Source organism: Mobula birostris, chromosome 10 (assembly GCF_030028105.1).
Source record: "Mobula birostris isolate sMobBir1 chromosome 10, sMobBir1.hap1, whole genome shotgun sequence".
NCBI lineage: Eukaryota > Metazoa > Chordata > Chondrichthyes > Myliobatiformes > Myliobatidae > Mobula > Mobula birostris.
Window position 1 is genome coordinate 75,514,147 of NC_092379.1, and position 13,240 is coordinate 75,527,386.

The 13,240-nt window shown below is 40.4% G+C and overlaps 1 protein-coding gene across 2 annotated transcripts in view; it reads left to right on the plus strand.

The window, feature by feature from the left end:
- Nucleotides 1-13,240, plus strand: part of LOC140204540 (UAP56-interacting factor-like) — an 82,498-nt gene that overhangs the window by 23,208 nt on the left and 46,050 nt on the right. For both annotated transcript variants that reach the window (XM_072271251.1, XM_072271252.1), the window contains exons 5-6: nucleotides 2,589-2,676; nucleotides 5,142-5,191. In XM_072271251.1, coding sequence (XP_072127352.1) covers nucleotides 2,589-2,676; nucleotides 5,142-5,191 — 138 coding nt within the window. The remainder of the gene's footprint in view (nucleotides 1-2,588; nucleotides 2,677-5,141; nucleotides 5,192-13,240) is intronic.

Below are 13,240 nucleotides of genomic sequence, written 5' to 3' on the forward strand. Positions count from 1 at the left end.
CAGAGACTTGAGGCGAGGCTGGAGAGCAGAGACTTGAAGCTTTGGGTCTTGAAGCTTGGCTTGGGGCGAGGCTCGGCTAGAGGCTAGAGGCGAGGCTAGAGGCTTTGGGTCTTGAAGCTTGGCTTGAGGCGAGGCTAGAGACTTGGGGTCTTGAAGCTCCTCCTGGGCAGGGCGCAGTACTCCACCCGATGGGGCAAGGGACAGGAAGGGACACAACCAACTGCAGGATAACGGGCAAGATGGCCTGGCTTACCCGATGGAGGCAAGGGACAGGAGGGACAAAACCAACCGCAGGGTAATGGCAATTTGGCCTGGCTTACCCGACGGAGGCAAGGGACAGGAAGGGAGCTAGGTTCAGGGTGGCTCCAAGGCAAGACTTCAGGTGAGGTGAGGGGAGATTTACCGGCAAGACTAGGCAAGGCTTCAGGCAATGCAAGGTGAGACAAGAAATTCAGGTGAGGCGAAGCGAAAGTTACCGGCAAGACAAGGCAAGGCTTCAGATGAGGAAACAGAAGGCAGGGGGAGGAAACAAGGAGTAATAACGAGAACAATCCAGCAGCCACGCCCTGGTCTCTGGAAGTATTTATGCAGCCAGCCCAATGAGAATCAGCTGCCTCAATTAGTGCTCAACAGGAACAGAAACAGGGTAGACAGGAAAACCTGGAGCAAGGATCATTGGACTGGACTGTGAATCGGAATGCGGACTTCACGGACTGGACCATGACTCTGGAACTGAAAGTCTCACCTCAAGAACAGATGTGGCGGAGAGAAAGGGATTGCATCCTCACAAGAACCAGGGTGGGAGAAGATATATTTTGGTAACTCTGGGAGACAGAGGGTTTATAGTAAATTAAGTGTTTGCTGAGATGGAGACAGGGTGATCTAGAAAGCGGGGGTGGAGGGGGGTTAGATGTCAGAAATAGTCCAAGTGAACGTGAGGACAGGGTGGAAGTTAGTAATAAAGTTGATAAAATTGACAATTTCCACACAGATGAAAAAAGCAGTACTTATGTAATCATGATGTAATGGAAAAAGATTTGGAGAGTTGTGCCAGAGTAAGTTTGGGAAAAAGACTGTTTCACATAGCCAGTGAAAAAACAGGCACAGCTAAGAATGCTTAGTTTTCTAAGTGCCTTATTATTAGGTCCTTCTTTCATTACAGCATTTTCCTAACAACTTTAATTGGATGGTAGTTCCTATGACTGAAACTTTCATTACTGCTCACTGTTGCATACACCTAGCACATTCTTTTGGTTGTACTAGAATTTCTAAACATCTGCCCCTTCCTGTCACATTTTATTTATTGTTAGGCAATTATTTTATTCGGCATCCTTGACTATTTTAGAAATTCACTTTTCCATGTTGCCTGAGCTATCTGCTACCTAAGTATTAGGCATGGACAGAGTGGATGTGGCAAAGTTGTTTCCCATGATGGGGGAGTCTGGTACGAGAGGGCATGACTTAAGGATTGAAGGGCGCCCATTCAGAACAGAAATGCGAAGAAATTTTTTTGGTCAGAGGGTGGTGAATCTATGGAATTTGTTGCCACGGGCGGCAGTGGAGGCCAAGTCATTGGGTGTACTTAAGGCAGAGATTGATAGGTATCTAAGTAGCCAGGGCATCAAAGGTTATGGTGAGAAGGCGGGGGAGTGGGACTAAATGGGAGAATGGATCAGCTCATGATAAAATGGCGGAGCAGACTCGATGGGCCGAATGGCCGACTTCTGCTCCTTTGTCTTATGGTCTTATGGTATTATCTTACATATCTGATTCACAAGGACATTGATTCCTGCCCAGTTACATGGAAATCATTGCAAAAAAAAAAGGCTTCTTATTTCCTCAGTACTGGCACCAGTGTTGCATGAATCAAAACCTTAATCTTCAAATAATCATGATTTCAGTCATGATGTGAAACATTTGATCTGTTAAATGGTATGCTATTTGTACAAGGATTGATTAACAATTAACAATTTATTACCTTTGAAGTTCTATGTTTTTGTTTGGTTTTCATTTGCTCCAACTTTCTTATTCCTCCTACCCATCACTGATTTTCATTTAGAGCACAACAACTGGGTCCTCCCTCCCTCTTCAAATGTAAGGAAATCTCTGAATCTGTAACAACTAAAAGGCAATACAATGAGCTGGGCATTTGTTCACAACTGTGAAGTATCTATCTGTTTTCAATATTCTTCCTCACAGTATGACATTCTCTTTTACCCATAAATATTAAATTTGCTCCTTGTATCCGAGTTACGTATCCCAGAATTCCTATCCATGCAGGCAAATACCTCATGCCTGTTGGAAAAGGTCTAACAAAGGTACTGCACCTCATATCCCATAACCACATCATTCACAGTCATAGGAAGAAGAGGTGATTGACAACAGAAGTACATAAGGCATAGGGAATTTAGCTGAAATTTATATTGTTTGCTTCTTCTTCTAAAACAAGCTCAGAGTACGGTTGGATTTAAAGTCAATTCTGAAATAGCCAAGCTATAACCATTAAATATGTGTTATGAACATGGTAGTGAGTATTAATTTTCAAAACACCTTGCTTGACTATTTTAATTCCTATTATACTGTTACAGGATTATGTTTCAGAGCAGAGTTTCGAACCAGCAGAAGAAACAAACACAGAATCAACAAAGACAAACCAAACTGAACATTAAAAGAACGGTGCGTTATTTTATGAATAGATTTGAAAGAATGCATTTGATTCCAGAGTATAATCAATTAGTTTCTCATACAATCATTTGGACATTTAACTAGCTTTTTCTTAAAACTACTAATAATGCTGAAAGTAAGAGAAATATAAGAGGAAATCCTTAATTCGGCTGACAGGTAGCATGTCACCATATTCCAATATGCTTTATTTTACCACCAGTTGGAGAACAGAATGGTCTTTAGGCAAAAAAAAAAAATCCTGATAGCTCACATAACCAGTATATATGTGGTATTTGTTCAGGTGAGATGGGATTGATTTTTCATTTCTAAATACCAATGAATCTACAGGAAAAGATTGAGGTGGCCCAACATATGTTCAACATGTGTTCAGAGGATCTGTGCAAGTACTAATCTCAGTTTTAGCAGAGTGACTTGATGCCACATGTAGTCAAAGGGCTGTCACTTTCCCTTCATCTGTGGAATTCATGTACTTAATCTTTGCTTCACCAAGGCTTTGATACGGTTGGATCAATGTAGCCCTTGAAAAATAAACTGGGTATGAGTGAGCAGGTTACCACTAAGTGAAAATGCTTATCACTGCTAGTTATGATTTTTCTCCCTTAACTGATGATCAAGATTTAATTGAAAGGAGGTAAATAGCCATAATGGATATGCTCTGTCTTTTGTAAACAGGATAGAGCAGTTTTCTGCATTGTCAGGTCAATGTCAGTGTTGCAAAAGAACTAGAATAGCTTGGAATAGCTGGAGCCACTGCTACTTTGGGAATGAAGGTTTTCAGAACTACAGCTGGGATATTGTCTGGTCCTGGAGCCTTTCATATAACCTAACTTGCTTCTTTATAGCATTTAGGTTGAATCAAATGGGCTGGCTTCTTTGATAGTGGGGATCTCAGGAAGGAGCTGAAGAGAATTATCTATTTCATACTCTGGCCAAACATGATTGTGAATCCTTCCACCTTGTCTTTAGCCCTCTCATTTCAAGCCTCCTCCGCCCAGAACTTGCTTCATTGTCTTCTACCTTTTACAACTTCACATAGGGTGATGGCAGAGCTTCAAACTGATTCATTGGGTTACATCTTTTAAGTGTATCCATTGAATGATGGTGTTGTTTATTGAGCATCTAGTCCTGTGCTCCAGCGTCATTGGGTTGGAACCTTATCATTTTATGTATGCCTGGAGTTAATTCCAGTATGCCATTTTGCTTCAGAGCGATGCTAGGCCATGAAATTAAAGATCTTGGCAGTGTACTTCATTCCTGTTGCTGTCGATTGTTCACATGTTCTAGCACATTTAGGACAATACTAGTGTCTCAAAGCATGACAGAGTGGCTTCTTGGCATTGAAAATGTATCTCTGCACAGATAGAATAACTATGATATATAAAGTAGGGCTGTCCTTTAGTTTTATAAAAACAAAAACTGCTGGAAACATTCCACAGCTTAGGCAGCGTTTTTCCACAGATGCTTGTTGACCTGTTGTGTCTTTCCAGCATTCATCAGGTTTTATTTGAGGTTTGCAGTATGAGTAGTTTATCACTAATTATCTGTGATGGTTCGCTCACTACTTTCAGACTTTATCTGGCAACTTTGTCCTTCAGGATTCAGCAGGTGCTTGTGATACCAATTCACTCCTGGTGATTTACATTGAAGTCTCCCAACTGGAACACATTCAGTGCCCTTGCTTCTTTCAGTACTTCTAAGTGTAGTTCAATGTCAAACACTGTATTTGCTGCCAAATAGGGAGAAACAATGAATTGCTGCCTAACAGCATGTCTTCATAGGCTATTTCATAGTCAACTGCTTTGCCAAAGGTCTGGAATCACGTATAGACCAGATTGGGTAATGATAGCAAATTTCCTTCCCTGAACAACATTAGTAAACCAATTGGATATTTGCAACAGTTTAGTGGTTTTTGTGGTAGTCATTATTGTTATTCCAATTTCCAGATTATTAAGTGAATTTAAATTCCACAGTGCATCCATCTGTAATCCATGTGTGGATGATAGTGTAAAGTGCTATGAATCTAATGAATCATGAAAAGGCATGAGGAATTGCCACAGTACATGCATCTTGTTTATTTTACTGTCTGCAGCTAAAGCTACACAGGTGTGCATACATCACAGATTAACATACATTGCACTCATATTCTGCAAGCTTTTCATATAACTGAAGTTACTTACCCCATGCTTTATCCTTGTAGATATTTTATGCATCATATCACAGGCTTTGACATGCTTTGTAAGTTTAGTGATCAAAATTGACTACAAAAGTTACAGTTCAAAGCTTTAACAGAATTAACAGACTAAGTATGCACTGGGAGAAGTGATTTAATATTTTCATTGATATAGTTAATGCAGATCATTGTGCACAATTAATTTTTAGTAAGATCTTGTTGGAGTTTATAATTAGGTTTTATTTCTGGCGTTTTCATTCATTTGGCTTTATCTGTAATTTTTAAGTCTCTTCAAATGGGTTTGGGAGCTGGACCGAAGAAAAAGTGGACTCGCATGTAAGTAATTGCCTGCTGAAGATTGTTTTAGAGCTAAAGAGTAATTTACTCTATGCTGCTCCTGCCACATATTCCATAATCAATTAAGGATGGCAAATGATCAAGCTACAATTTCAGTTAATAATCCAGCTAGTAACTGGAAACCTCTGAGATTTTTAGGAGCCAAGAGCAAGGAAACCATGTTATTTTAAAATATCTGTGATTGGATTTGTCAAGTGCAGTCACAAGTAACTCATATTTGGGATACAGAATATTTCTGTACTGGCAGAAAGCTAGTATTCTCCATACAGGAATATGGGATTTAGAAAAAGGTAAAGCAGACTGTCTCTGAATTAAATAATCATATGAATCTTCATATAATAGCATCGACCAATAAGGTTGTCTGATGGTGGTGATACATCTAAGAGAATGAGAGTCCTATCTGTTGCAAAGGTGGTTATGATTTACGTGTGAAACTTACCATCCTGCTGAATGTATCAGAAACCAGATTGCTGTGTGAATAAACATATTCACACTGTCTGTTGCTTTTCACCTGAGCAGCAGACAATCAATTCTAAACTGCTGGTAGAGCTCAGCAGGGCAAGGAACATCTGTGGAGCTAAAATGGATGTGTCAGCATTTCAGGTTGAGTCCCTGCATCAGGACGGGAATGCTGAGTGGGTAGAGGAGGGAAGACTGCCACTATATAGTAGTAAAAGAAAAGTGTAGACTGGGGACTGATAGGTGGAACCCCATGAGGAGGGAATGATGGGCAGCTGGACCTGTGTGTTTGTGTATATGTGTGTGTGTAAAACTGAACAAAAGGAAAGCAAAGCTGAGTGGACTGGATGGAGTAGGAAATGAACGCAGAGTGTAGGAGTTAGCTGAAATTGGAAAATCCAAATGTTAATACCATTGGATTGTAAGTTACCAAGGCAAGTATGAGGTGTTGTTCTGCTAATCTATGCTTGGCCTCACTTTAGCAGTGGAGGAGGCTAACAGAAAGGTAAGTGTGATAATGGGAAGGGGAGTTGAGCTGACTTGAACCAGAAGTGCAAAATGGCCATTGTGCTCAAAACGATGGTTTGGCTGCACATGGAGTATTGTGTGTTGTTCTGGTCATCACACTATAGGAAGGACATGAATAAGAGAGATTGGAGACAGGAAAGATTGACAAGACTGTTGCCTTGATTGGAGGGATTAAGTTGTTAGGGATTCGATAGGCTAGGTTGTTTTTCCTGGAATGAGGGAGGCTGAAAGTTGACATTGTTGAGGTATGTAAAATTATGAAAAGCACAGTAAGGGTAAGCAGCCAGTGACTGTTTCCTATGGTAGGTGTGTCTAAAAATAAAGGGTTGAGTTTAATCTGAGAGGGAGGAGATATATTTTTATTTTATTTGGAGATACAGCATGGGAACAAGCCCTTCTGGCGCAATGAGCCTGCACCACCCAATTACACCCGTGTGGACCAATTATCCCGCGAACAATATGTCTTTGGGATGTGGCAGGAAACTGGAGGAAACCCACACGGTCACAGGACTGGCGGGAATTGTACCCAGGTCACTGAAGCAATACCAGCTTTATGCTAATCGCTATGTTACCAAGTTGCCCCAAAAAGGGGACTTGAAGGGTAAAATTTTTCAAACTAACAGGAGTATGAGCTGCCAGAGGAGAAGGTGAAGGTGGGTACTGTAGCAACACGTACAGCAAGGTGCATCTTGTGAGGAGCTTGAATAAGCAGGGCACAGATCCAGACAACCGTGATTCATGTAGATAGGCATAATTCAGAAGAACCAAGGGCCTGTTTCTATGGTGTACAACCGGGTGCCCATATGATAGACACTTCCCAACCAGTGCTTTTACTTACAGTGGCATGCAAAAGTTTGGGAACCCTGGTCAAAATTTCTGTTCGTGAATAGCTAAGCGAGTAAAAGATGAACTGATTTCCAAAAGGCATGAAGTTAAAGATGACACATTTCTTTAATATTTTAAGCAAGGAAACTTTTTTATTTACATCTTTTACAGTTTCAAAATAACAAAAGAGGACAAGGGCCCGAAGCAAAAGTTTGGGCACCCTGCATGGCAGTACTTAGTAACACCCCCTTTGGCAAGTATCACAGCTTGTAAATGCTTTTTGTAGCCAGCTAAGAGTCTTTCCATTCTTGTTTGGGGGATTTTCGCCCATTCTTCCTTGCAAAAGGCTTTTAGTTCTGTGAGATTCTTGGGCCGTCTTGCATGCACTGCTCTCTTGAGGTCTATCCACAGATTTTCTATCATGTTTAGGTCAGGGGACTGTGAGGGCCATGGCAAAACCTTCAGCTTGCGCCTCTTGAGGTAGTCCATTGTGGATTTTGTGGTGTGTTTAGGATCATTATCTTGTTGTAGAAGCCATCCTCTTTTCATCTTCAGCTTTTTTACAGACGGTGTGATGTTTACTTCCAGAATTTGCTGGTATTTAATTGAATTCATTCTTCACTCTACCAGTGAAATGTTCCCCATGCCACTGGCTGCAACACAATCCTAAAGCATTATCGATCCGCCCCCGTGCTAAACAGTTGGAGAGGGGTTCTTTTCATGAAATTCTGCACCCTTTTTTCTCCAAGTATATCTTTGCTCATTACGGCCAAAAAGTTCTATTCAAAAGGTTCAAAGGAACATCTAAACAAGCCTGACACATTTTGCAAACAAGTCCTGTGTACTGATGAAGTTAAAATAGAACTTTCTGACTACTAATTTCAGTCCCTCCAAAATTTGGTTCATCCTCATCTGAAAGTGTTTAGGGGCTGATGAAATGCCAAAAGAGAGTCTCTTGAAGGCATAGTGTCTCCATGGTGTGATAAAGGTTGTGAGCTTCTGTGACTCAGGAGCAAAACGGATCTGCTAGAACCCTAAGTTTGCATCCAGTTTGTTGAGGAACTTTGCTCCACCCAGCATACCCAATGTGTACTCAACAGAGGGCAGAATAAACTTCTCCTGCCTCACTGCATCTTTCAATTTTGTTGGATGAAAACAGATCCTTACTGTGCCATCTGGTTTGGGAACAGGAACGATGTCCGCACACCAGTAGGTAGGTCCATTCACTCCAGTTATGATGTCAAGCACCTCCATTATCTCAAGTTCAGCTTTGACTTTGTTCATCAATGGGACTGGTCTACGCAACGCTGTGGTCAGAGAGTAAGGCATCATTCCTGGCCTCAGTTGGCTAAGATACTCTTCTTTCAGTACCCCATGTCTGTGAACAACTCTGAGTACTTCTCCTGCCACTGAACATTGTTTAGCAATCCTAACCTTGCAATGAGGTTCAGATTTTTGATGTCACATTGTCCCAGTAGTGGTGAGAAGGGATTCTGAAAACCATAGACATTCTCTTTTAACTGTTTTTCATCTTTACGGCTGGAAGTAGTAAATATTCCTTTCACAATGGATGCCCTGTTTCCCTGGCTCCATGAGCACTTTCTTTGTTAGGTTTAGCATGATGCCTGTTTTCTTCACCAGTTTTATGAACAGGCATTTGGGGATGGCTGTGACATCTTCCCTTGTGTCCATTTTGAACATTATTTCTTCATTTTGCAACTGAACTGCAGTACGCCAGCCTTGTCTATTTGAATCTCAGATACTTTTGGGTGTAGCTTGAAGGCGTTGCCTAGAAACCCTGGCCAGTTCTCAGCTCTGTTAGCAAACTAGCATAGGCAGTTTAGGTTGATAAATAGCTGGATATGTTTCAAGAATGTATGCAAACAAGAACAGCCTTACTGTAAATTCTTTCTTGTCAGGGATCTCCTTTGGTTTGTAGCCTGAATTCATCAATAATCACCCAGATATAACACCATGTCTTGTGTTCAATGTGAGGGATAGAGCAGAGCACACCAGGAGTCCAACATTGAGGATATTCTCTTTCAATATTTTTATTAATATTATATAAATTGCATAAATACAAATACAAAATTCATAAGGTTACAAGTAATACAAATTACATTACATTTAAATCACAGTAATATGATCACAGTATCCCATATTCCAAATCAATCATGTAGAAAGAAAAGATTGAATTATGAAATGAAATAAAATAAAATAAAATAATTGTATTTTATTAAGAAAGAATCTACCCCCACTACCAAAATGAGCTGGTTGGTTAAAAAAAGAGAAGAAAAAAAGGGAAATACCTTACCATGTAATATTATAATAATAATGGCTCAGATCTTGCAGGATATTCAACTGAACATTATTGATAACCCTGCTTGTGTAGTCTGTGATTTCCTCCCTTCTGGGACTGGCTAACTAAGTGATATAGGAATAACACTATTAGCTACCACAACAGTTTATGTGCCTGAATATGTGGTCTCAGTACCGGAGGTGAGGGCAAGGGATACCTTGTGGGTGCCACTAATGTTGGTAGAAAGAGTCAGGTGTAATATATTTGTTCCTCTGGTTGTGAAGTTTACATGGTGTTAGAGCTTTGGCATGACTGTTTTTTCAGTTGGCATGATTGAAGTCACCAGCAATAATGAAGATATCAACAGGGTGAGTGGTTTCAAGGTTGCAGGTGGCACCAACGAGCTCCTGCAGCACTTCCCCAGCACTAGCACGAGGGGTGGGGGGGTGCGTTGGCAGAATGATCACAATGGCAGTGAACACCCTCAGAAAGTATAAGGGCCTGCACTTCACCGTTAAAAACCCTATATCTGCAGTCAGCAGTGGACTGTTAATATCGTGCCATTCTCACAACACGTCAGTTCTTGTTGATGTAGGCACACAGATCTCCTCCGCAAGTCTTGCTGGAGTTTGCAGTATTTCTGTCCACCTGAAAGGAAATTAGGCCTTCCAGCTGGATGGCTGAATCTGGATTGGTGTCTCGGTGCCACGTTTCTGTCAGGACAAGTGAGCAGCTGTTTCACATCTCCCGCTGGTCCAGACGCAGAAGCAGGTAATCTAGTGATTGAACGTTAGCAAGGAGAATCATTGTGAGCACAGGCCTACAGTGATCTGCTTTGAGTCTTGCTTGAGTACTGGTGCACTTCCCGCAATTCTGTGTTCGAGTGCATTGTTTCCGATGGCTGTTTCCCCAAGTGGCTGTAGTGGACAGTGGCACGGAGTGAGGGCCCGCACTCTGTGTTAATTCGTAATTGTGCAGAATCTTCATTAATCAACACACTAGCAAGTAAGACTTGTAGATTTTAGTGTTCTTTATGTTCAGCAGTGTTTTCCAGTCATAGAAAAAATGAACAGGACCAGAACTACCAAATACTGGACATGAAGATATGACACGTTATATCTGTATAATTCTTTCTATGTTTCTCAGCAGTTTTGTTCTAAAGTTGACATATTCAAAGGACACTTGTGCATTGGCCTTCTCCAATTTTGTTGCATAAAAGTAGTCAAATAATGCATTATAATATTGTATCAAAATACTGGTGCTCTAGGTTGTGATTACATGCTAGCTGCCTATGCAAGATTTTCCGTAATGAAATGTAGTTGTCAGAAGTGAACCAACTTTGAGGTTGCTACATTACTAGCAGCAGTGTCAAGTAGTACAGGCATATTGCAAAAGGTTACACTGAGCTTTATATCTCATTCATGCTTTTGTATCTAAGGAAAATGAGAATGGGAGTAATGACATTTTTCAAGTTTTAAAAACAAGTAATACAAAGTTTTAAAAGTTGCAAAAGGACAGTTGGTTTCAGCTGCTGATAGTGAAAACCCGTGTTGAGGGGTACACCATTATTAGCTTTGAAATTCAACTGGTGCAAATTAATTCTCAGAAAAATGCATGGATCCTTGAATTCGGTAATCTGGTGGGAATTTGACTCTACTTGCTATCAGTAAAACAGTATACATAATTGAAAAGAAATTTCCAAAGAATTGTGATGGGACATCTTCAAAGCAAATAGTTTTGGCATCATCAGACCTGTTGTATATTTAATATTTGTGTAATATGATGAACATATTGTTTGATTTTTTAAAAAATAATTGTGTTATATGTAAAAGTATGTGAATGGCATACTGTTGTCATTATGCGACCACGTCATAATCACAAGCTTTGCTAAAGTAAAGAAATGAAACATGCAGTTCTCCTAGTCTCCCTGTGTTTACCATTCAATTAGTTCTATGTTTTAGAGTTACAAAACGTAATAGTGGTGATGAGCAAATCTTAAATGAACCTGAGACAACTACCTACATTTTGAAGCGCAGTGAGACATTCTGAGTTTAAAAAAACACAGCGAAATGTTTGAGTTTTAAAAAAGCGCAGCACATGCTTCTTTGGGAAGTGATAGAGACTTTCAAGTTTTAAAAAGAGGCAGAGAATGGATACATTCACGGTGGACTCACAAACTGTGAGTACCAGGTGATAATAATCATAAATTTTTAAAAAAAGCAGAAATGGCTGGCTACAGTGGAAAGATATGTAGACACATTCAATTGCACAGGAGATAACTGGATATTGTACACTGAGGAAATTGAGCAGTATTTTAAAACAAATGGAATAGCAGATGAGAAGTGAGTGCCAGTTTTGCTGAGAGCATTGGGTGGAAGAGTACACAGTTTGCTTAGAAATTTGATTACTTCAACTATAACAGCCGAAATGAGCTTTGAAAAAGTCAGGAGATGGATACAAGAAAATTTCCAAGTAACTGAATATCTCTTGGAGTACAGTTAAGTCAATTACCAAGTAATGGAAAGAATATGGCACAGCTGTAAATCTGCCTAGAGCAGGCCGTCCTAAAAACTGAGTGACCGTGCAAGAAGGGGACTAGTGATGGAGGCTACCAAGAGATCTATGACAACTCTAGAGGAGTTTCAAGCCTCTGTGGCTGAGATGAGAGAGACTGCGCATACAACAACTGTTGCCGGGGTGCTTCATCTGTGCAGCTTTATGGGAGAGTGGCAAAGAGAAAGCCACTGTTAAAAAAAAACAACGCATGAAATCTCAGCTAGAGTTTGTCAGAAGGCATGTGAGAGACACTGAAACCAACTGGAAGAAGGTCATGTGGCTTGATGAAACCAAAATTGAGCTTTCTGGCCATCAGACTAAATGCTATGTTTAGTGTAAGCCAAACACCGCATAGAATCAAAAACACGCCATCCCTACCGAGAAGCATGGTGGTGGCTGAATCTTGCTGTGGGGATGCTTCACTGCAGCAGGCCCTGGAAGGCTTGTGAAGGTAGAGGGTAAAATGAATGCAGCAAAATATAGGGAAATCTTGGAGCAGGCAGAGGAGCCTCAACTTGGGACAAGATTTGTTTTCCAGCAAGACAATGACCCCAAGCATAAAGCCAAAGCTACACGGCAATGGCTTAAAACCAACAAAATTAATGTCCTGGGGTAGCCAAGGCAGAGTCCAGACCTCAATCCAATTGAGAATCTGTGACTGGACTTGAAAAAGGCTGTTCACTCACGATTCCCAAGCAATCTGACAGAGATTGAGCAGTTTTGTGAAGAAGAATGGGGAAAACCTGCAGTGTCCACAGGTGCAAAGCTGATAGAGACCTTTACACAAAACCTGAAGGCTGTAATTGCTGGCAAAGGTACATCTACTAAATAATAACTTGAAGGGAGTAAATACTTATGCAATCAATTATTTTGTGTTTTATATTTGTAATTAATTTAGAGCAATTTGTAGAGATCTGTTTTCACTTTGACACAAAGAGTCTTTTCTGTCAATCAGTGTCAAAAAGCTTAATTAAATCCTTTGAGTTAATGTTGTAAAAAAATAAAACATGAAAACATCCAAGGGGGAGGAACACTTTTTATAGGCACTGTACGTACACCACCCGAATGCAGATTTAAAAGCGAAACTTGGAGAAAATGCAACCAAGTAAGACACATACAAGGAGCATGTCAGGGAGAGAAAAACAGATGGACTGTACTGGGAAGAGATAAAGATTTAAAAGACAAGTTGCAGTTTTAAAAAATAAGGACAGATTAGTTGAAGAAAAGTCTGATAATTACATGAGATCAAAATTCAAAGTAACATAGAAACATAGAAAACCCACTGCACAATACAGGCCCTTTGGCCCACAATGTTGTGCCGAACATGTCTTTACCTTAGAAATTACCTAGGGTTACCCATA